Genomic DNA, 25108 nt, shown 5'->3' with positions numbered 1-25108 from the left:
TAGTTTTGCTACTTAAAACTCCAACTAATTACAGTTCATCTTTTCACTTGTCTATGCAAGCTGCACTACTTTAAAAAACTGCTCCGCTGTGAAATAGCGGTCAAAACTCATTTTAATTCAGATCTGAGTACAGAATGGACCTGCTGGGTTGTTTATATCCTTACATGAAGTTATTTTTTTTTTTTCATCTTTTTGAGACAGGGTCTCACTATGCAGTTCATATATGAAGTTGTTTTTTTAGCTCTACACTCAACTTTGAATTTTTCCTACATAGAAATAAATGGTGGAAGGGGCTGGGGGTTTAGCTCAGGAGCACAGCGCTTGCCTGGCAAGCACGAGGTCGTGAGTTCGATTCCCGGTACTGGAAACAAACAAACAAAAAAAAAAAAACAAAAAAAAGAAATAAATGGTGGAAGTAATTTGAACTCAATATGGTAAGTCTCTCAGCTAAATTCTCAAAACATAAGTCATTTCAAGAATGTACTTTATTATTTATTAAAAAGGTGCAAAATTGTTATAAGCAGTAACTAAAGAATCCAGTCAGAGTTTACTTTCCCTCGATGTGTAAGCAATTTAAGAAACACACATAAGTGTATCTTTTATTCTTATGGTGTACACCAATGAGGAAACAGTAACGTCTAAGGATACATCGCTGAATTCTTTATTAATTCAAAACATTTTAAGAAAGTGTAATGCATGTGCATTTTACAATATCCATAGGTTTCCACAATATAATTCAATGAAAACAGCTGTTTGCTTTACTTTGTAAGCTCAAATATACTTAAGAGACTTCTGAATGTTTTTACATTGTCATGCTTAAATTCTATTACATGGTGAAATATCTAGCATTTTCCAGATATACAAAGGTAAAATGATACACAGGTAAAATGATAAATGCAAGAAAGGGTAAATAAAAACCCAGAAAGAATTTAAATTGGAGGAAAATAATCAGGAGTAAATACTCAATTAATGAGCACCTACAGTTATTTTGGCATTGCAAAATAACCAAGCATGGTGCTCCTGAAGCTGTATCCATATACTCAGCACTTCTTTATAGTCCACTAGCAAATACTGGTGGAGTCCAAAATACGGATATAGATTACTACATACAATGAACATAGTAATAAGTTATACTTCAGTATGATAAATTTTATAGAAGCAAACATATTAAAATCCTTTTTAGTATTTAGCAAACATCTTAAAATCATATACAAAAACACTGTACTTAAGACAAATTGGTTCAGTCTGGGGAGGAAGGGGTATCGAGTCTCACTGCAATATTGAGTACATTGTTCAGTTGAGGGACTATAGAAAAGCACTAAGCAAAGTTATTATCAATTTAAATTACCTCTTACTGCAATTCGTCAGAGATCTTTAATATTCAAGAGTATGTGTATGATTATGTTAATTACACAGATAGTCTGGGGGTAAATTCATTTTTATTCTATTAAGTGAATATTTACGCTAGCACTGTTCGGGAGTCTTATTCTTCCATTTCACTTTCCAGGTCATTGTATTCACACTATTTGTTAGTAAGTCTTTAATGGAACTTAAAGTAGTGTTGAGGAATATCTTTAAGAGTTTTCTTTTTTAAGCTCAATGTAAATGTCCAGTAAATTTACCTGTAATATGCACTTCTTAAAAATTACCTCTACTATCACCTCTTACAAAGTACTATTTTATAATGGAGAAACCTTTTCTTTCTTCATCTGGTGATCAAGGTCAACATCAACACCTAAGAACCTAAAGTTTGAGAAATTCTCACAGCAAGACATGATGACGACAGGTACTATTGATATCATGTGCCGAGATGGTAATACCTCTGAGGTATTCCTTCCAAGAATATAAACACCTGTCTAACTATGAGAAAAACATCAGACAAATCCCAAAATAGAGAAACTCTGCAAAATGCCAGATCAGTACTCAAAACTGTCAAAGTTATCAAAAATAAAGTCTGAGAAACTTATAGCTAAGAGAATGCCAAGGATACGTGACAATTAAATGTAATGTGGTATCCTGAATGGGCTCCTGGGAAAGGAAAAGGATTACATAAAAACTAAGGAAATTTGAATAAAGTATAATCTGTTAATACTGCCTCATTAATTGTGACTGATATCCTGTGGGTGTAAAGTATGAGGACTTTTTGTCTAATATTTGCCGTTTTTGCATGAATCTGAAACCATTGTAAAATAAAAGATTAATGAATGATGATTTCTAAGTCTTTTATTAGTTTTACCTCTATCACCTCTTTATATATTTGTAAATGACTTTATATTACTGATCTGAAGAACTGTGACAAAATATATGTAACACCATTCTTTCTCTGTTTATTTAACGTTCATGGCCATCCTGTGAGTCAGTATTCTTCATATGCATATGAGAAGACAGGCTCAGCAAAACTGATTTGCCCGTCCATCATTGCAGATGATAGAAATGTTAACCTGAAATTAAATTTGTCATTTTAAGTTCTTGACTTTTTCCACTATATTATATATATGAATCTGGGATATACATTTACATTAGTAAGCACTGTATATGGTATCACGTTAGAACACAAATAAGAGCTAAATCTTTCTCTCTCTCTTCATTTCTTTCCTTTCTTTATCTGGTACCAGAATTGAACTCAGGACCTCGCACTTGCCAGGCAGGAGCTTCACTGCTGAGCTAAATCCCTGGCCCTAGAGCTAGATCTTTTAAAAGGAAATGTATCCAGAAACACAACTTGCTCATTCTTCTAAAATATTTATTTCTAACTATTAAAAGGTGTAGTGCTGTATTAGCAGTTGGGTATAAATTAAGTCTTTTTTTTTTTTTTTTTTTTTTTTTTTTTTTTTGTCTTTTTGAGACAGGGTCTCAATATGCAGTTCAGGCTGGCCTTGAGCTCACTTTGTAGCCCAGGATGGTCTTGAACTTGCAACGATCCTCCTGCCTCAGCCTCCCCAGTGCTGGGATTACAGGCATGTGCCACCACACCCGGCTAAATTGTCTTAAAATTCTGAAATTTCTGCAACAGAAGAGACTTACTATGAGAAGTAATAAAGGAAGAATGAATTTCAGGTTGTACATATAACATAAGAAAAATAGTACAAGTGGTTGTCATCAGCGCTTAATAGTGTTCCTTTTCCTTATTTTAAAGCTTTTGTCCTAAGCTTTTGTCCTAATGAAAATTAGTCCCCAGACTGAGACCTGCTACCACTTACAGTAGAGTAGTTCTTCGCCTTCCAGTGTTTTCATTAAAGTTAAGGTCTAGAATATCCCATTGAATTAATCTGAAAAGATATCTCTTGGGGCTGGGTAGGACTATTCCTGCAGGTCATAGTTTTAAAAATACTTATCAATAAATCAAAGACTGGTATTTGGAAATAAGTCCTTATCACTCTGTACTATTGTGGGTAGCAAAGATACTATAAATGTTACAGAGAAGATCTGAAGCAAATTTTTGATAGCAGTTTTATTGATAAATATTTGCAATTATAGCAAGTGCATTAAAATTTGTACAGATTTAAAACTTTTCAGGACAACAATGTATATCAGAAATTTAAAAACTGAGTAAAGCACTCACATATCAGTGTTTGCAAAATATAATTTGAAGACTGGGATCATAAACTATCAAAGTAAATAGACAAGGAAGTTTTTGGGAAATATCTTTACCACATTTCAAAATAATATGCCAATGTATCAAGCTCAAAATATTCAAAGTTCTTTTTTGATAGGGCTTTAGATGTAGGCATTTTCTGTCTATCTTGTTAAAAAACTTTAATGACTTTCCAAAAGGTTCTCATTTTCCTATCTTGTGACTATATTTTAAATCCCTTGCCTTTACCTTTCTTCACCAAAGCATCTAATATTTTGTTCTTGTTGTAAATGTAATTTGTCATAATTATAATATTACTTATTTTTCAGTAAAATTAAAAGTATATAGAAAAATGAGTAAACTTAATATTAACAATCTGGTACTATGTTATTTTTAAATCAACTTAATCGAGTAAAAATGTGTATGTGCTTCCAATAAATAAATATTATTTACCTATTTCTATACTCCTTTTACTAAATTGAGCTACCAGGTAAATATACAATACACATTTTATACTAGGCAACATTAAAAGATACACATAAACACCCCATGCACCGTGACCAACCATCAAAGCTGGTCATCTTGTACATATTTTAAGATTAAAAAAGAAAGACCACATTATTGACTTTTGCATTTCATAACTTCAATATCAAAACTGTGTTTTGCACTCATATGTGCCCCGTAACACTGCCAGAGCACGCAGGCTAACTTTGGGTAATAAATAACAAGTCAGAGTAAAGAAGTGTCATCAATTGCTGAAGAGAGCTGAGTATCCAGCTTATCTATATATACATAGTCTAAATCATCTTCTTTCTGTTATAGATATATTTGAAATTAATATATTTATTTGTTTGTTTTTATGTTTGTTTTTCTTCCGGTACCGGGAATCGAACTCACGACCTTGCGCTTGGCAGTCAGGTGCTGTGCTGCTGAGCTAAATCCCCAACCCCTTGAAATTAATATAGAAAGCGCACTAACCTCTGTCTGTGCATTAGCAGATTCTGTGTACAAAGAAATCCTGGCAACCTAAAATACAAAGTGCTCCTTTTAAAGTGCTAAATTTTCCCCAGGGAGGAAATTACTCATTAGGAAAAATCAAACTCTAATAAAGCATATATTGTGCTCTTGGAATGGTAGCCTAGACACCAGTGAAGGGCTTGTTTATTACAGCTCTGTGACTTAAACGAAGTGTACCATATTTTTAAAAAACTGATAAAGTCATAAATACACTGACATACTCAGAAACTTTAAACATTGTGAGATTAAATGAGAAACCCTCTCATCCCCCCAAAAAATATGAGTATAGCACAGAAATGCTCATATAGCATGGTTGCCAACATCTATTATGTAATCTGCTCTAGAATCCTTCTGAATACAACTTTCTTATCAGGTTTTAAGTGGATATACCACCTTGTAAATCTGTATTCTACAAATGCCCAGGTTAGAGATTAGGACTCTTTATAAAGGCCCTTATCTTTTACATTTGGTAATTTATTAAACGTATTGTCAAACAGACAATTCATCTAATAGCCCAAAGTATCTTATAAAGATAACTTATGACTAGCAGGTCACCATCATATATAGTAACAACAAGAATTATAAAGTCTACATTTAAAAAGATTGATGCATGCTGAGTGTCATAATATATTACATATCTTCTAGCCATGTGCACCAATTGGTTGTGCCTCAAATACAGAATGATTCTATACCATATATGTTTATATATCATAGTAACACAGTAAACAATTCTAATCAAGAAAAAAATGATTTAGCAACAGTAGAACTTCACAGTAGAAGTGATGATGCTTTTAGGTTTTACTTTACTCTTTAGGAAAAATATGAGATTTTGTAAACATCGTCATAGCTATCTTTTTCAACATATTACTGAAAACTATTATTTGAATAGTAAATAAGTGACATGGATAAAATATGTCAACACACTAACACTTTGAAAAAGCAAGTATTTGTTAAAAGATGAGTATTATAAATATTTCCTATCTTGCATTTAACTATATTTTCATAAATAATGTATTTAAAAGTGCTGAATATGGTAGGATAGTCAGCAACGCCAGTGTAAACAGAACATTTTGTTTTCTACTCTGCAAAATTTTTTTAATCCCATTTTGTCAAACACTGCAACAGTTAAGATATTTGCATAGGGAATAGATAATAGCCCTTTTATTCATGTCTCCTGAATTCTATATAAATTATAAAATCATAGTCACTTAAAAAATTCTTGAAATGTTTAAAGTTTATGGAAAAAGAAACTTACTATGCCAACCTTTCAAGTAAAATAAACTTAAAAAGAAAAACCCCAAACTTGTTTTTTTAAAAATATGTTTAATAAATTAAAAAATGAGAGGTAGTTAAAAATGACAAAGAAAACTTGTAATTTTAATATCATCCTTAATATAAGGCCAGTGTTTTCCATGGATATAAATCTTTTTAAAACTTTCATTTTAGTTGACTCAGTATTATATTCATTCACCTTAAGGTTAAAAAAATAGTATCCAGGGATATTAATATTCAAATGTTACACTTTGATATAAATATGACACTGATTATTATTATTATTTTTGTGCACAATAGGACATTGTTTTGAATGTCAGAAGTACAAGCCAATATCAGGCAAGTATTTTTTATAGAGTTAGTGTAATTATAAAAAATAATATGGCAGCTAAAAGATTTGAGCACTGTACTGCCTTTTAATTATGGATGAGAATGAATAATTTGGTTTTAACTTTTTTAAAATAAATGTTAAAGATACTATGTGAAAACAGTTAAGGTCTGAAGTAGAGAAGTACCTTCTTCACAACCTTTATGAAATATTTTATAGCAAAAACTTAGCTTTTCACTGGATTTTACTTTCAAGCACAGGAGAGATCCTATTCGTCAAAATGTTTTACAGTGCTACATATAGGCATTCCTTTATTAAATCCTTTTCTTTATATTCCAAAACTAAGTTATCAAGTTTATTTTTTTTCTTGCTGAAGTACATAACTTTACACAACCATTTGAGAACTGGAGAGCCAGTCTTTAATAAATTAATTACAGTATTGGACATCTGATATATACATAGATTCATCTTGTATTACAATTAAAAACAATATCACTTTGATTTGTCATTGAGCTAAGATATCTTCAAATTGTTTTGTGCTTTTTTCCCTTTTGTCTTTTTTTTTTAACATTGCAGTCTTCTGTAATGAAAATGCCACAGTACTGGCAGTGAACAACCAGAGGAATCCTTCATTAGGATTTTCCAACAAGCAGATAAGTAGCTCTTTTTTTCATATACAGAAATATTGGCTTCAAAAGTAGTATACTAAACACAGTATATAGCATGTTGAATACTATTGTTACATTTTAAAAATTGCTTTTTTTCTGTTTCAGATGTTTAAAAAAATGCAAACCACAGCCCATTTTTGGCAATTATTTAGTAAGACCATATTGCACAAAAGTCCTTAAATACAGATATAAGTTACGCGATTTGATTAAATAGTACAACAACTATGTGACAAATGAAGCAGTTTTTACTTTGCACATGCAGCCTCTGGAGAGAACTAGGAGACTCTTCATAGCCTACAAATACAGTTTGCTCGCAAGTAGCATGAGTGCTGCATAAAACAAACCTAATTTGGCAATTCATTGTTTTATGTGGTATTTTCTCCACACTCAATCATGGATAACCTTGATAAAAATGGAGACAAAGACCATACTAGTAGTATTTTCACAGTATCCTGAGGAAAGCTAAACTGTAGTCCTCCAGGAACTCAACTTGGGATGTTATTTCATTTTTTCTGTTTCCCGTCCCAGCCCTCCCAAATGATTTTTTCAAATGAAAATTATGATTCAGAAGAAGAGCCAGCAGTACTTTCAACAAATGCCTTATAAATCTGAGAGTTCAAAAACCTTGGAAAAGAATCTCTGTGCATTAAGGTATATATCTGAAGTTGGGCATCTTCATACATGTGAGGGTTAGGATCCAACAGATTTCTATTGATCACCTCTCTAACTCGAGAATCGAGACTGACCTAAAAAGAAATAAGAGCAGACAAATTAATATTATTTTTCAAAAGACCTCACATAACTGCAGATTTGTGATATTTCAGAGAAACTTCAGAGTCAGTCCAACTTCCACAATTCTAAGGTTGTCTTTTTCCCTCTTTACCTCCCTTTCCTTCCTTTCTCCTTTCCTTTCCTTCCCTCCTCTCTCTTTTCTTCTTTCTTCTCCTTTTCCTTTTCTTTCTCTTCTGTCTCTCTGTCTTTCATTCATTCCTTCTTTGTCTGTCTGTCTCTCTCCTTTCTCTTTTTTTTTTTTTAGTGTTACTATATAGCCCAAGCCATCCTCCTGCCTCCTTCATCCTTAGTGTTGGGATTACAGGTGTGCAACACCTGTCTGGCCTCAGACTGTCTTTTCAAAGGCTACATAGCCTTCATAATTTTCTCCCCTTGAACATCAAATTAAACTGAACAAAACAAGATTTTATGCCAGAAATTTGGCTCAAATGTATCTTGACCTACTTGGATTTATCTTTCCTAAGCATTCATTCATGAGCTTGTGACAGTTTCTATTCACTGCAGACGTACCACAAAATAACGAGAATATAAATTGACTGCCTCCTCTTCTGCACCTGCTGGAAAACTCTCTTGATCACTGAGCAAAAATTTGACAGAGTTCACTCACAAAACCTAATATACACATCAAATGTTGATTCTTAGTATTTTAAAATCCCAAGCAGTCCTACTGCATCAAAAGTAGGAAACCAGGAACGTGGCAGGGCAGAGGGAAGGAGCAATGTAGCAGGTATTCTCAAGATTCCACATCTATCTGGCAAGACCTAGGAAAACCCAACACGAATAAACGCAAAGATCTCTGACCACAGAAAAAGCAGAACTGGTCTTTAAAACAAAGTTTGAGAGAAATACAAACAGGAATTCAAAATATTCATTAAAATAATGAATACAGTGGAATTTGAAAAGTGTATAAGAATTAAATTCTGTAATGATTTAGTTTTTGGACATAATGTAAAGGGAAGAGAAAAAAAATAAATAGCAATAACATTATGCTTGGGGAAGCAGAACTAAAGCTCTGCCCTGAAATGCCATGTTAAAACCCAGTCCTAGGGCTGGAGATACAGCTCAGATGCGTAAGTACTTGCCTGGCAAGCCTGAGGTCATGAGTTTGATTCCCAGTACCAAAAAACAAACAAACAAACAAACAAACAAACAAAAAAACCCAGTCCTGACTGATTTCAGCTGTCACTATTGAGCAGGGTATAGGATAGTATGTTCCACAATTAATTGTTCCACACACACCTTTCATATTTCTATATAAACCTCTTGTCATAAGCATTTTGCAAAGTATTTTGGTTCTGGCTTCTTTTCTAATCCATGATCTGGATGGCCTAAGCTCTGAAAACAGTGTGAATGAAGCCACTAATATTTCATCGAGTGTCCGGAGACTCAGAGCTCTACTAACCCGGGGGAACTGGATTGACTGATACACCTCAGCAATGGCTGCTAGATTTGTCAGGAAATAGTGATACAAAACAAAAGAAAACCAACAACAAAAAGGGAAACGGTGATTCAGGCTAAGTGTCAACAATTATAGTTAAACCAAGGGATATACAGAAAATTTAAACAACTCTTAGAACTGTACTTTCTTCGTTGGGAATTCTTAGAAGATGTTCTGAAAAAAAAAATTGTCTAATTTTTACTTTCTGTGCCATATGAAATCATTATCAACCACAAAGTAATAAAAAAGTATAGAATTTTCCCTAAACTCTTTATTTTACCTAAAAATACCTTGTGTTTTTACTTAACAGGAAACTATTGACATTGGAGCTTAAATTGATTCTTCCTACTCTGAAATGCAGTGTTATGGTAGGGTGAAGTCTTAACCAAACACTTCTCTGTTTTTATATATGGTGTGCTTGCTATTAATCTTGAGAGAATGTTTTGTTTCAGTGGAGAAGAAAAATTCAGGCTAGCAATCAAGAAAAGAGGGTCATTTACTTCTTCAATAACAGCATAACTAAGCAGTATAAGTTTATTGGTAGCTGAAATCAACTTAGTTATATTAAGACAAAAAATAACTTCAACGGCTACGTGTCTTAAATCCTGTTTAACTGCCAAATTTCTTTGCAAATTAAAAACAGTAGCAAAATATCACAAGGAATACAGTTCAACATTTAGTAATCCATTACAAAACTGCATTTGTTATTTCCATTTGAAAAAATAAAATATTTACCTTAATATTTGGTTGTTTATTTGGAAAGGTTGTTGGTCAGTCAAAAGAAGTGTAGAGAGGCCAAGTGTCAAGGACAAACCCCATGGGTTAACAATTTACAGTTTCATCTTGTGGCATCTTGTGCTTCAGAATGAGGAGCGTCTATAAGACAAGGTGGTGTGGTGGGTCCCAGCTTGGACCTGAGCCACAGTCATCCTGGGACTCAGAAATGTGTGGATGGCTTATAAAGCCATCTTATCTGGGGTCCACTGCATGAGGGACTGAGGAGTTTCCTGGAAAAAAAACTCATCCTAAGGGAAGAGAAAGTTGAGTAGTACAAGACAAGAGCTAACCTTAAACTATGGAGACTCTCCTGGTCTCCACAGCCTTGTACCTAGATAGGGGAGGCAGCGGGTGCATTACAGAATAACATAGATTAAATAAAAGCCTAAGACAGCTCTGATAGATTTGGCTGCGTTTCACTGACAGCATCTAGCTGGCAGTTTTAGCAGTGCTGAAAACTTTGGCCCTGTGGGAAGCTTAAAAGTGACTTTGAGAACAGCCTGGTAGAAGCATTCACTCCCACAGGAAGAAGACAGGGAAGAAGACGGGCAAGCACACTAAAATGATCCGGAGCAATTCCCCAAACTGTTGGGGACGAAAATGCAATGTGAATTTGGGCTCAATAAAAGTGTGGAGGTAAAGTGGGGAGATGAAGGCAGAAGTCTTGCTAGTGTGGCTTGGGAGGAAGTCTTGCTAGTGTGGCTTGGGAAGCCAGTCATGTACATGGTTAATTACTCGATTTCCTGTTGCATGAGGGGGAATGCCAAGCTCAATGAATATTGTTAAAGGGAGTACAACAGTTTGTTTGTTTTTTTTGTTTGTTTTTTTTGAGAAAGGGTCTCACTATGCAATACAGACTGGCCTTAAACTTGCTTATGTAGCCCAGACTGGCTGCAAACTCACAGGGATCATCCTGCCTCAGCCTCTCAAATGCTGGGATTATGGGCCTGTACAACCACGCCCAGCAAGTAAAACAGTTTTGACCTTGCCTTTTTGTCCCAGCTATCAAGACACAGTGGAAATTTTGACTCTGCAGATATTGTTGACAGAATTATAGTGAAAATGAATAAATTTTACTGGAAGTATTTTCCTTCATAGAAGACGCTCAGTTATGTTAATTTCCTGAACATTTTTTTAAGCATATCATGATTACTGTTTCTCAATTTTTATCTGATACTTAATTTTATTGAAATTGCTTTACTCGGGATTCTTTTCTAAGTAAAATTTTTATTACTTTTTACTTTGGAAATCCATATCAAGATTTTACGAATTGTAAGTTTTATAGATTTAGGATGTTGGATTCTTCTATTAATTTTAGTAAATTTTAAACAAGTACTGGGATGCATGCCCGCCATCCCGGCACTCTAGGAGACAGGCAGGAGCACGGCAAGTTTGAGCCCAGTCTGAAGAACGTAGCAACTCAGACCTTATCTCAAAATAAAAAACGAAAAAGGGAGGGAGATTAGCTCAGTGTGAAAGCCCTGGGTTTAAACCAGTACCACTAAGTAAATAAATAAATATGCTTATTTATTTATTTTATCCATTTTACATTTAATCATGATTGTTTCTGTATTTGTACTTCTACTGAAAAAAAAAATTATAAATTACAAATAAGACCAATTATTTGAATTTACCTCTTGGAGCAAACGTTTTTGGTAGAATAAAATGTAGTAACCATATTCTTATATCCTGCTTGTCAAGGGGACATGGGACTGAGCATTTGGTTAGGGTTGCTATTTCTAATTTTGTCTGAAATTTTAAGGTTGTGTCTACAGAAATCTATGAAATGCCATGAAGAAAACACTGGAAAATAGAGGGCATAATCAGCATGCTATAGTTGGAAGAGCACCAAATTGGAATCAGAAGATCCTAGGCTTGTGTTCTATCTCAGTTGGATGTCATTCTTGTTTCTCGTATGTTCAAGGGTGAAGGGTGAGGGTGAAGGGTCACCGTTTGTCCTTGTAGCTGAAAGACTGTTGTTAAGACTCAGATTGTAGCAAAAGGTGCAAGACCACAATTAATTTTAAACTCATTGTAAAGTGCTAATAGTAACGATAATAATTGATCATAATTAGATGATACCTAATGTCTTTGGCTGTCCTGTCAATTTGAAATTTATTTCTCAGAGTGACCTTTTCTGACAATTCCTATGTTCGCTACTTCCTATCCTATTTATCACAGTAGTTATTTGACTTCAGCATGCTCTGTCTGTCTTCTAAAATGTAATCTCCATAAAGGTAGCCAGTGTCCTGTCTTATTCCCCATCATATCCCCAATATCTAGTCCAGCACCTGATTCCTTGGAAGCACTTGATAAATCTTTTTGAATGCTAATATGCATGCACATATAAAGAACTTAATATGGGAAGATACAGTCAAGTGAGTTTTGTTTAGAAAGCATGACTCAGATCATTGGAAATGCTAAATTCACATTATTTTGCTAAAGGCAAATACATGTACACACTGAATCCGTATGTCTGTCATGTAAGTTGTAGATGATCTCGAATATAAACAGATTTACTTTTTTTCTTTGGAAATTTAGGATAAAATCAGAAGCAAGCAATTCCAGCTGCTATTAAATTCACCATGTGGCAAACATCAGAGATTTAGTGGATTTTAGAGTTCTCTCCATGCCGTCATTCTACACACCAGGGAAGATGAAGCTCCAGGGCAGAGAAGTGAACTCCACAAAGGTCACGCAGATGTGAGTAGCAGGCCCGGATTATAGTACTGGCCAATGGCACTGCTATCTCCAAGGAGACTGATAGATACATAGTTTTGAATTCCGATGAAAGAACTATCCTTACCTAAACTTTTACATTTCTTTCTTCTTCAGTTGTTCAATGATGTTTGTAGGCGGTAAGTCTTTCTCTTTTGTTTTCAGCTTTTTATTACCACAAATTTGCAGTATGTAATGTTTGCATTCATCTTAGGGGTAGGTACATGTACTTAACATACAGTTCTTTTTATTTATCTTCCCCTCTGCCTCCCTCGTCCTTCTGATTCTGGATCCCCTTCTCTTGCAGAAGGTCTCCATGTTTCCTTTTTTCTAGTCTTTAGTTTTTTAAAATCATGTATACTGTGAGTTTCTCATAAAAGAGAGGATATGCAATATTTAAGTCTGTGTGTCTGATTAACAAGGTTTCAAGGTGCATCCATTTTAGCATATATACATATAGATGGTGTTTTTCTGGTACCAGGAATAGAACTCAGGCCCTTGCGCTTGCTAGGCAGGTGCTGTGCCACTAAGCTATATCTCCGGCCCAGGATAACAGCCTTAAAGTAGCTTTTTATTCCAGTTTTTAATTGTACTATTTGTTTTTTCAGTTCTTAATAAATACAATGTGCCACAAAATTTGCTATGTGCAGCAAAGTAACCAGTTTTAAATGCTTCTTTTAATCTTCATTTATTTTCCTCTTGAGGACATCACACAAAAAAGCAAATTTACTTTATTGAGGTCTTTATTTTCATTTTTAAATAACTATAAAATCTAATTTTTCTTTTATCTTTTTGAGGCAGGATTTTACTGTGCAGTTCAAGCTAGCCTTGAGCTCACTTTGTGGTCCAGGCTGGCCTTGAACTCATGATCCTCCTGCCTCAGCCTCCTGAGAGCTGGGATTACAAGCATGTGCTACCATGCCCGGCTTAAAATCTGACTTTTTCTTAAAATGTATACTATATCAAGAGTACAAGTTATATTGCATGTTGACTCCAAACATCTCTTATTTTATAACATAATTCTCAACTAATTAAAAATGCATACATAAGGTTTGAAAAAATGAAATGGAATTTTCCAGTACATGACATCAAGGGTTTCATTAAGGAAATTGTATATAAATATTGTATATAAATATTTTTTAAAATGTAGACTCTCTAAATGTAGATGGTGGCACACACCTGTATTCTCAGCACTCAGGAGGCTGAGGCAGAAGGATCATCATGAGTTTGAGGCCAGCCTGAACTACACAGTGAAAGCCTGTCTCAAAAAAAAATTAAAATGTAGATTTAACAATATGGGCTATAATAATTCAATCAAATTAAAGTAAAATAGTTCAGTGCAGAAAAATGGTTTTTTGTCAATAATAAAATCTTGAGAACTTTTATTTAATCATTACCATTTTATAAATGATTCAAATGTTCAGGCTTTTAAAAAATATCCTAAGTAGAAACTATTACAGAATCTCAGAGTAGAAAGACCAGATTTTCCAGCCCTGTGATGACAAATCAACTCCGGTCTGAGGTGGCCACCTTAAATACCATGTGAGGACTGCGACTGTCAAGCTGTGTCACTTGGTGGGGAGGGTGATGTAGCTGCACCACTGGACTGACAGATGTCATTCTGCATTGGGCTTACTAGTATCTGGACCATTTTTTATTGTTATTTCCGTAAACATATCAACTGAATACTGACACCCAGCAAGGTGAAGTGATTTATCCCAAATCACAGAATTTAGAGGTAGGAGGGCCACGACTAGAATCCTGTGCACCTTGATCTTACTCCAGTGCTCTGACTACTGTATACTGTGACCTGTCTTCTGACGCTGTTATAAAACAAAACTTGAAGACTAATCAGTGTCATCTGTTGGTACCATATGGAGGCTGATTAGAAACGGCAAGTTTTTGCAGAGGGATATCGCTGAGATACGATGGATTGCAAAGTGCTGCGGGATAACTAGAAACTACACAATAAACTGTGACTCCAGTCACTGAACATCATTCATGGTTCAAGAGGAGATATATATCTTGGCTTAAAACACTGGTGCAGATTTTCAACAGTTAATTTGTGTATTTGAAAATACCTAGTATAACTTTTTGCTGTTAAATAATGATAAAATTTAATTACTATGTTGACAGGCACGAAATCAGTCAGCTAAACAAAGGCACCTCATACAGGAGACAGGGTCTTACTACGTAGCCAAGGCTGGTCTCAAAGTCCAGGCAATCCTCCTGCCTCAGTCTCCTGAGTGCTGGGATTACCAGCATGTGCCATGATGCCCTGGTGAAAAATGTAGATTCTGTGCTGAGTTTCATAATTTATTTATGAAATAGTACACAATAGCAAAATGATAAGATGTGCCCCTCTCTCTGGCACTTTGAGAGTATTATAGAGTAGGTAATAGAGTAGGTTATAGAGTAAGTAATAGCTAAAATGTAGATATTAAAAAAATAAAAAATAAACATCATTATTAGATGAAATATTAATCTATATAATTTTAAGAAGGTCATATTCTTGATTAGGAAATACTTTAATGACTTTTTAAGTGAAATTCATGTTGAAAATAAAGAAATTAGGGTAATGCAAATCCCCATTAGTTTTGCACAAAGAATGAAAATCCAAGTTTATGTGAAAATCAAGTATTTTGCAAAGTTCCATCAATCAGTGCCATCTGTGAAACCAAGAGCTCAGTGCTTCACATAAGAACTAAAGATGAGAAAAGAAAGGCCAGGAAAATAAAGACGTATATGTGCTTAATGTGGAGAATACTCTTTTCTACAGTGTTTTCAGAAATGGAACAGTCATCATTTTAAAATGAAATACATGTAGTATCAAAGGCTGCTTAGGTAATCTAGATAACGATCACTTTCAGATGGTATGTCTTACATGTTTAGGGAGTGATGTGGGCTAGATAATCTTAAAGACTCTAATTTACGTAATTATAGACAAGAGAAGCACACTGGGATCATCCGGTCTATTTGTCATGTAATGTAACTTTAAAATAAAAATGAGAAAGAATGATACTCATAAATCCAAGTAGGGTGAGTTAGATGCTAATGTGCTAGGGAAACTAGAAACCTAAAGACCGTATTTTTTACGATGCAGAATTATACTAGTGTTAGAAATACAAAGTGCTAGAATACCAAATGTATTGAGACTACAGAAAAATTTCTCCCTACTTTGTGTCTATGAATATTTTTTTCTATATTAGTGAAGGAAATTTTAAAAACCCTATCTTTTGTACACCTAGTCTCTCACTTTAGTAAAGACAGTGCTGCTGGAGTATTCTGGAATACCAGTGACATGTTAACCTGACTAATAAAAAAATCACTATGTAAATGTCATCAGAAGTGAAAGAGCTTATAGTGTATTCCCAGCTTAGATGTCTGATACAGTGGATGCTAATTCATGTTAAAGATCACAAAGGAAGACGTGTAAGTTAGGATGGGGTCCATGAAGTACTGAACAGAAGGCTGACGACCACAGCCCAGTTTTAAGGGGCTTCAGCCCTGTGCATGGGCACCAAAGGGCTGTGGAAGCCAAACTCGAGAGCAAAAAGCACCAGGTTGGGACATATAAATAGATAGGAAACATTCCAGTAGTTTGAGACAAAAAAAAAAGCAAAGAGAGTTTGATGTGGACAAGAAAAGGCATTCCAGAAGCCACTATGTTCTCTGAGGGCTTAAAAACACCTCTGGAGCTCTGATCCCTACGCTCCCAGGACCTGCTCCTACTGTTAACCCTCCCGCACCAAATGTCTTTAACTCTGGCAGCCCACACATTTCTGAGGAAATGGTTTTTAAAAAGTTACTGGAAATGTGCTATTTGGTTGCTAGAAGTGTTCATTATTGATTAGGTGCATTCTGGCAATGGAAGACAAGCTTGCAGTCTCAATAACAGAAAGTCTAGAATAAGTAAAATAATTCCATGACTGTCCCATCGAGTGGCTTGTACTACTGGTCCAAGTGGTACAATCATGCCTGCTAGTGAGACCTATGAATTATGGCCCCACTGTGAACATGTTAATCCCCATCAAAATACTCTCCCTCGCGGGGCTGGGGATTTAGCTCAGCGGCAAAAGCACCTGCCTGGCAAGCGCAAGGTCGTGAGTTCGGTTCCCCGTACCGGAGAAAAACCAAAACCAAAAAACAAAACAAAACAAAACAAAAAATACTCTCCCTCGCTTCAGACGTACTTATCTCACTATTCTTTCTAGCGTCTGGTATCGTTCTGAAGGTTTTTTTTATGAGTGTCGGTGTGAGGTATAATAAATGCAGCGAATGCTGCTGCAGCGTGCCATCCAACAGAAAAGCAGGCTCATTAAAACATTGTAATGGGTCCTCATCTACCTTATTCAGCAGATCGGGCACTGGGCAACATCTAACTCTTCTTCAAAGTCAAAATTACCAGTAAAGGTAAACGTTTTGAATCGATTCAAGACAGCGAGGCAGCCATGACAGCACAGCTAAAGACACAAAAAAGAACTTCCAGAGCTGCTTCGAAAAATGGCAAAAAGATGGGGGTACACTACATGTGCTGGAAGTGAGCGGGAATATTTTGAGGGTATGAAAATGAGTCTTTTGCTATAATAAATTATTTTTAATTTAGACATTCACAATAGGTTTTGATTTTTTTGTGTGTGTGCAGGAAGCTTATTAAAAAAGTACAGATTCTTAGGCTCTCAGAAATTCAGATTTAGAAGTCCTGGACAGGCCTCAAGAATTTGCTTTTTAGACAAACATTTAGGGTGATTATCATACAAGTGATCTGGGGATCCAGCTTTGAGAAGTACCTTCCTAAATCCTTCACCTCCATTTCAATTGAAGTCACAGAAAAAGGGTTAAACAGGCTCCAAAGTGTTACTTCTGAAAAGCAGGAGAACTGCCACACAGGATTCAACCAGAGACAAGAACCAAAGCATCACAGGAAACTAACCTTCAAATGTGCTGTGGGGGATTCTCAGGACCGAAGGTCAACAATCTCCCCAGTAATGCCTTCTGACCCATCCCAGGCCTCTTAGTGTTGTGCCTGGTCTTAGGAAGCCCACCTCCATGTTTTCCAGATTTTTACCTCTTTTGGTGATAGAATGGAAATGTAATCTTCATATATCATCCTGGCTTTTTCTTCAATGACTTTTTTGTTCTGCTCTTTCTTTAAATCTTCACAGGCAAGCCAGAAAAGCAGATTCTCTTCGCTGTATTCTGTTCGGAGGAACTCCCGGAAAAGGTTTCTTCCTGCAGGGTCCTTCATCATCTTGTCAAAACTTTGAGACCAGGATAAGACTTCATCTGCAGTGGGGCTTTGGCTGCAGGGATAGAATAAGGTTGTTTTCTTTCGTTGTTTCTATTTTTTGGGGGGGTTGTTTTCAAAAGCAATTCTGACCTCTGAAAGCTGGTCTAGGTGTGAAGCAGAGTAGGTAAGAAGTCTATATGGGTGCTGCCATCTAGTGGTTAGGACTTTGCCTCTCAGTCCAGTCTGACCTGACAAATACTGCCAGGATGGAGGAATTATTTCTGTGCCTCGACAAACACGGTAGGCAAGAAAATGAGCCAAGGGTTCAAGTATTAAGGAGTTATATACCATCTGACATGGGCATCAAAATCCCTAACAGCGTGGAAATGTCTAAACTCTAACAATACACTGCAAGTTGATAAAAACACTGTAAGTGACCTTAAAGAACAAACTGAATTTTTGTCTTTGCCTCGTGACAGAGATTTCCTCTTCCCACTCATAAGAAAGTTTATTTTTTTACAGTTAGTAGGCGCTTTCCATTAGTAAAGTAAGAATACATTATATGTACTTGTTTCTGAAAATGCCACTGTTGCAACAGCAAGCAGAAATACCGAATCAACTCCCAGGATTTGGTGGCAGATTTATTTTACATCGACGGGTACTGATCAGGATCATCCCCAGAATATCAGGCCCCGATCTCTGGTGGTCTAGGGTTTATATGTGATAAGCAAGCAGGAAGTACAGAGGCAGAATGGCTTGTCAATTGGGGACTGGTTTATACAATGTGCATCATAATGACCAGCTATGTATCCCACTGACCAGCCGTTTCTAAGAGACCAGAAGCAACCAGAGCTGAAACAGGAACTATTATGCAAAGTATACTGGTGGGGCAGGGGAGGCATTTTCTGTTACACTGTAAAGCAGAAGGCCTTTAGAATGGCATTGGGAATTTTTAGAAATCTACGTGCAGATTTTCAGTGACTACTTCACTGCAGAGACCACCAGTCAGTGTCCCACTTGCTAATACCTCAAACATGGATGGTTAAGGTAAATCCAAATGAACACTGTGATCCATTACAATTCATACTTACATGATTAGAACTGCTTAAAATCTAAAACAGATTTGATCAAAGGGATATTACTAATTTATGTTTTCTTAACCTTTTCACCAGTTTTTTTTTTCTTTTCATCAGTTATTTTAAGTAGATTGATCACTACTACATAATGTATGAATTTTCTCCTTCACTTAAAAGTATTAAAATTTGAGAAGCTTAAAATTATTTAAAACATCATTCAAAACCTCTGATAAAAATCAGAAAAAGAAAGAACCCTGCCGGTTCACAGGAAGTGAGATTCGCGTGTGGGATAAGATGTCCCTGGCACACTTTGCAATAGCTGTCGAAGCTGTGGGGCGGGTGCACCCAGATACTATCTGCCTCATGGCTGCCAACACGCTGACTGGCAACTGGGATTGCTCTTTCGGAGGAGGGATGAATTTGTCTAGCAAGCTGGCCCAGCTCACTTGTCATGGCAATCTCTGCCACAGCTTCCAATCTTTCAACACCTCCTACACAGACACAGGACTGTGGGGACTCTACGTGGTTTGTGAACCAGCCACAGTTGCAGATATGATACAAGTTGTTCAAAAAGAACAGATGCGACTCTGAACAAGTGTCACTGATAGTGAAGTTGCACGAGCCAAAAATCTTCTGAAAACAAACATGTTATCACAGCTTGACGGTTCTACACCGATTTGTGAAGATATTGGGAGGCAGATGTTATGCTACAAGAGAAGAATCCCCATCCCTGAGCTTGAAGCAAGAACTGATACCGTGAATGCTGAGATATTTCGAGAAGTTTGCACCAAATGTATCTATGACAAAAGTCCTGCTGTTGCTGCTGTTGGTCCTATTGCACAGCTACCAGATTTTAACCAGATTTGCAGTAACATGTGCTGGATCCGTGGTTGAAATGCTTGTAATCAAAATCCCTAAAGAAAAAGACAAGTGTGAATGCGTTTAGAACTCTTTGACTGAAATGTCAGGGTAAGATTACCACCTTGGCGATTGTTTTGTGTAACTTCAGTCTTAGTGCTCTGAGAAGTTGCACTAGAAGCAGCACACATTCAAATTATTACCATAAATATAATTTTGGAAATAAAAATTTTATACAGTGAAAAAAAAGTTGCATGAGAAAAACTGTATAATTGTATGAAAAGTCAAGTTGTATTTTAATTTTTAGATAATGCATTCAAATTCTCACTCCGGAGAACACTGGTTCCAGTCTGCTCCGACGTAAGAAGGGCCAGGAGCCAGCTGGGCACTCTTCCTGACTGACTTGAGTAATTTTGTGTGTGTGTATGGGGTTTTTCTGTTCATTTATTTGTGTTTTTTTTTGAAACAGGGTCTCACTGTATAGTTTAGACTGGCCTTGAACTCACTATGTAGCCCAGGCTGGCCTTGAACTTGCAGGGATCCTGCTGCCTCATCCCCATGAGTGCTGGGGCTACAGGTGTGCGCCACCACACCCAGCTTATGTATGTTTTTAGACTTCTATGAAGAGAATTTAAAACATACTCAGAAAACAGAAGTAAAAAAAAGGTAATTTTAAGGGGCTAATTAATGTGGTAATTTTTTTATGTCTTAAAAGAGAAAGATAATCTTAGGCAATGATAAACATAGCTAGTTCATAGAAAAATTGATAAAAATCCACTGTAATCACGAAAGAAGGCTCCCAGGCTGTTTCAGTGTCCATTTCACAAGAATTAGCAACCTAAATAGAGAGATAACACTTAGGGCCTTTGCAGCTGTGAGTAGCAGGGAAATACAAGCGACAACTACATCAGGGATGCCACACTCACCTCTCCTCTAGGACCTGGATACTCTCCATTTTTGTGGTGTGTATGGGTCTTCCTGCACTCTCCCCTCTTTCTTCATTTCTAACGGTGAGGCTGTAACACAGCAGAACACTTACTCTTGTTAAGGGAAATTCAGTTAGTTACAGAAAAGAATAAATTTTGCAGAGGAAACGTTTCACAGCAGGTATTCTCTTTAAAATAAAAAAATACATGACGGTTAAGCCCATTTCAATCAGAAGGAGAATAATTTTAAATAGAATAAGGGAATCAGAATGAATAGTGTTATGCATTATAACTTCATGCTGAAATAATTTGAAGTGCTTAAAATCTACAAGATACTGTATGATTATAAGCTTTAATATTTAATAAATATTAAGTTACCTTTAAATCTAAAGTCATTCTGACTTTTGGTTAGTACCGTTCAGTTTGTTTTGGGCTTATTTCTCCCCAGTTAGTAACAAAGAAGATACAAGGAATCAGGAGCTGATACAGATTTTGCTAAATTTATATCATCTTTCCCTCCAGGACAGGTTTTCCATCATCGATGCCACCCTTCCTTCAACCACCAAGGTTTGAGCTACTGGATTTACATTTGACTTTGTCTTTGCCCTAAATGCTAGAAAGATCTAGCATAATGGAGATGCTTAATCTCCATTGTCTTGAGAGGTACAGTGCAGCAGTTTGACACGTAAGAGCACTGGGTGGGAGAAATCTCCGTGTTTCTGAGGCATGGGATGGGAATTTGATAGAATAATAGGATAGAACTATACATTTTAGGAACCCACAAAGCAGTAAGACTTGTGTGGATCAATCAGTGCCAATCACTGCAGCTGCAGCCAATCAGTGCCTTAGGATAGAACATTAGGTTCAAGGGACACAAAGCTACAGACCAGAGATAATGGGAAGTTACAAGCAGGTATTTAGAAGGTGGGTGGGGAGGATGACCCAGCCTTGAAAAGCTGGCACTCCTGAAATCAGCAAACTCGTACGTCTGTCTAGAAGTCTAGGAGCTTTACAAAAGCCTGTCGGGGAGCAAAAGAAGGTCAGATAACATCCTCTGTGTTTATTTATTTATTTACTCTTTAAGAGGCAACAGAAACTAGTATCTTTTAATGCCTGTTAGGTGTGAGGCACCATTCTCTTACTGCTGTGTTACTGAAGTGGGAACATTTTACATCTGAGCAAAGTAAAGTGCACAGTGGTCTGGTAGGTTGGCTCAAAAACTGAATGCTAAATATGTAATACGGTTGCAGTGTGAAATCTATTCTGCCAAACAATGCTGTATTTTTATTAAGTACTTAATAAAATAATTGAGTACCTCAGGCCCTCTGATAGGCACTGAGGTACTGCAGTACTTATGGGAATACACAGAAGTGTCCCCAGAGAAGTGTCCAACAAGTACTTATTCTTAATGTAGAAAGCGAGGTAAGTAACTGAGACAATGTCTCATTAATTCAATGTCTCCATTCGCAGGTGTAAGGGTGAGGAGGACAAGAATGTAGGGAAGGAAAGAATTTAAGGGGAGCTCGACAAACAGCCCGGTCTACAGAAAGAAGATGATGTAGGAAGATTTACTTGAGAAGGTGGACTGAATGAAGAAAAGAGTTGATAGAAAATGGAAAGAATTCTTTAGTCAGAAAAGAACACTGTGAAGAAAAAATACAGTTCAATCGTGAAATAATGTAAGCTTCCCTCCCCTTATTCCTAGCAACAGCAGGTTTAACGGTAGAACCAAGAGAGAAAAGATTAAACCTCTAACAAAAGTAGTGTAGCCCAAGGAATCCTGGGAAGTGCCTCTGGCTCACTGCTCTGAGTGAGGCAGCATGTTAGCTGACTGATTAGAGCTCCCCGGGTGGGAGCAATCTGTGGCTTCAGAAGCCAAATTCCTCAGTGCAGTGGAGACATATCTAGAGTGCGGCACCATTTTTAAGTCCCTTTGTGTGGATATTGTGAATGTGAGTGGAGTCTGAGGTAGTGTAGGAAACTGCAACCCTCTCTATTCCCATCCACGTAGGTCAGATACAATTTTAAGAGGAGATTCATTCACCTCCCCAAGTATCTTTGAGTGAGTGTGCTTTTCTGGAATGGGAAAGTGGATCACTGGGGGAGACACACCACTGACAATACCTTGCAAAACTTCCTGTACTTATAAGAATGCATAATATATACATATGAAATAGGTAACCACTTGTAAATGCTAGAAAGATCTTATTTAAATAAGAAGTTAATCCTCATTCTGCCAAGTTTCATTTACTTTATATGTGTGTTAAGTACTCTATAAGGAGACCGGATAAGGAGGGCTTTTCCCCCTGCTTAATTAATAAACTCCTTCAGATCTTATTTCTTTTATTATTACACAGGGTCCCAGAGAGTGCACCACACAGAACACAGACCTACGTCATATCATGCAGCGTCTTTGAGAAAGTTGTTCTTCACTGGCCTCTGCTCCACAGCAATAAATCTGGAATCCATGTGCATGACTCACACATTTCTGAACATGAATTCTGGCTCTTCTGTCAGCTTCTCTGATGTTTACAAACATCTCAACTGCTACCATATTAGAAGTACTGGGTTGTGTTTATACCCTTCATTTCTACAGATGGTAAAATATGGATGCGCATTTGGATTAAGACTACTGAGGCGTTCAATAAATGATGAACTGTTCAGTCTGAGGCATCTCTTCATGTTGGGCAGTCTTACCCGGGAGAAGGAAACTTAACTTCTGCAATGCATAATTTACCCTTTCAATTAACCTTTCTTTAGTACCATTCTTAAAAATGGTTTCAGGGTTTCAACGACTAAGGGCCAATGAAAATGCCATTTTAATATAAAGAAAATAAACAATGATGATACTGGAGTGACCTGTCCCAATGCTGACATGTCTGTTTCCAATTTCACTTAGTTCTGCTCCATGGAAACATAATTGTTTTTATACATAAGGTAATAAATTACTGGACATATTTGCCCTAGACCAACACATGTTATAAATTTTTGAAAAAGTCTAAAAGGAAAACGTCAAAGTTAGTATTTGTGAGATGTCACAAGCAATCATCCTTGTTTCATTTTTTAACTATATTATTTTAAACTAACAACTAGCATTTCTTTTTCTGGCAGTACGAGGATTGAACTCAGGGTGTTCAGAATAAGCTACACCCTCGGGAATGAATAAAAGTATATATTATTTTTTATTTTATTTTTGCTATAGAGTCTTGTTCAGTTGCCTAGTTGCCACTGCTGCTAGTTGCCATGGCTGGCTTTGAACTTGTGGTAATTCTCCTGCCTCAGTCTCCTGAGTTCTGGAATTACAGACATGCACCACCATGCCCAGCTTCACATTTCTACTGTTCAAACAGTTAAAGCCATCGGGGAGAACAAACACTTATGCACTGCTTACTCTGGCAGTCTTGATCAAAACTGAAAACACTTTATGGAAGAAAAATGCCAGTAATCGAGGCCAAATGTATTAACGCAGGCATTGAAATACCATTACAGATTTTCTAGAATGGCGTAGTGGTTGACTAATTATGTCAACTTGAGAAGTTTAGAAGCATAACTAAACTTGGCTCGGCAATTGGCTCAGCAATTCTACACCCTAGGGCGTACAGGAGCCACCCTAGGGAGTATCATCACCTAGATGATATAAAAGGGAAAGGAGGAAGGACAGAGGAACTTCCATTCCTTCGGAGGAGCTCCAGTCTTCACCTTCAACTTGACCTTCGTCTCCTGGCTTCTAGTGCAGACTCTTTGGCTTCCGCCTTGGATCCTTCAGCCTTCTGTCGCAGACTCATCGGCTTCCTGGTACGGACTTGCGTGGAACTCTGCAGTGAACTCCAGACCCTGGCCTGATTCCTTCGGTCTCCAGTGTGCAGACACCCTCTGCACCCTTCCTCATACAACTCTCTGGCTGACGGTGGTAAGCCAATCTTGTAATTTCTTATACATTTGTACATCTTGTGTTGTATCTGTTTCTCCAGTAAAACCCTGACTGATACAAATGGCAACTTGAAATGCCTTGGGTACATTCCAGAAAACAGTAACATGTGCTTTTCTATGTATGGATGGATTGTTTGTTTACAGGACAGTCTGGGTCGTAGGAATGGAGAAAACATCACCTGCTGCCAATTGTACAGTGATCAGTCATATGTGCAGGGTCTATTTTGGAAGATGGTCTATTATGGTAAGAAAAGCAACTGGTTCTTAGGAAGTACTCTTGAAACAGTCAAAAATAAGATACAATTGCCATGGAAACTCTGGGATAGAGGATGATACAAATCATACGTATTTACACAAAAATTCAACTGAGGAACCAATAAGATGCTCAAACTTAATACACTGTGACATCAGGGTCCAAGAAGGAACCACTGTCATTGAAAAAAGCAGATTGTTCTCAATATTTTAATGTTCTCACATTGTGATATCAGCATTTTCCTTTTCAAA

The 25108-nt window shown here is 36.6% G+C and overlaps 1 protein-coding gene and 1 long non-coding RNA gene across 4 annotated transcripts in view; one reads left to right on the top strand and one right to left on the bottom strand.

Moving 5' to 3' along the window:
- Positions 1–2935: 2935 nt before the first annotated feature.
- The window catches only part of Rgs17 (regulator of G-protein signaling 17), a 117455-nt gene continuing 95282 nt past the window's right edge, over positions 2936–25108 (bottom strand). For 2 of the 3 annotated variants that reach the window (XM_005390564.2, XM_013517293.1), the window contains exons 3-5: positions 20675–20764; positions 17653–17887; positions 5895–7605 (exon numbers count right to left, since the gene is read on the bottom strand). In XM_005390564.2, coding sequence (XP_005390621.1) covers positions 7417–7605; positions 17653–17887; positions 20675–20764 — 514 coding nt within the window. In that variant the 3' untranslated portion in view covers positions 5895–7416. Of the gene's footprint in view, positions 4601–5894; positions 7606–17652; positions 17888–20674; positions 20765–25108 lie in introns of those variants that run through there. The other variant, XM_005390565.2, reaches the window with a different exon arrangement.
- LOC102024850 lies at positions 21298–23484 on the top strand. Its single transcript, XR_261974.1, has 3 exons — positions 21298–21359; positions 22145–22353; positions 23032–23484. It is a non-coding gene; the product is annotated as an uncharacterized LOC102024850 (long non-coding RNA).

Source organism: Chinchilla lanigera, unplaced genomic scaffold, assembly GCF_000276665.1.
Source record: "Chinchilla lanigera isolate Chin_1 unplaced genomic scaffold, ChiLan1.0 scaffold00038, whole genome shotgun sequence".
In the NCBI taxonomy this organism is placed as follows: domain Eukaryota; kingdom Metazoa; phylum Chordata; class Mammalia; order Rodentia; family Chinchillidae; genus Chinchilla; species Chinchilla lanigera.
This window is presented reverse-complemented; position numbering and strand designations above follow the sequence as displayed.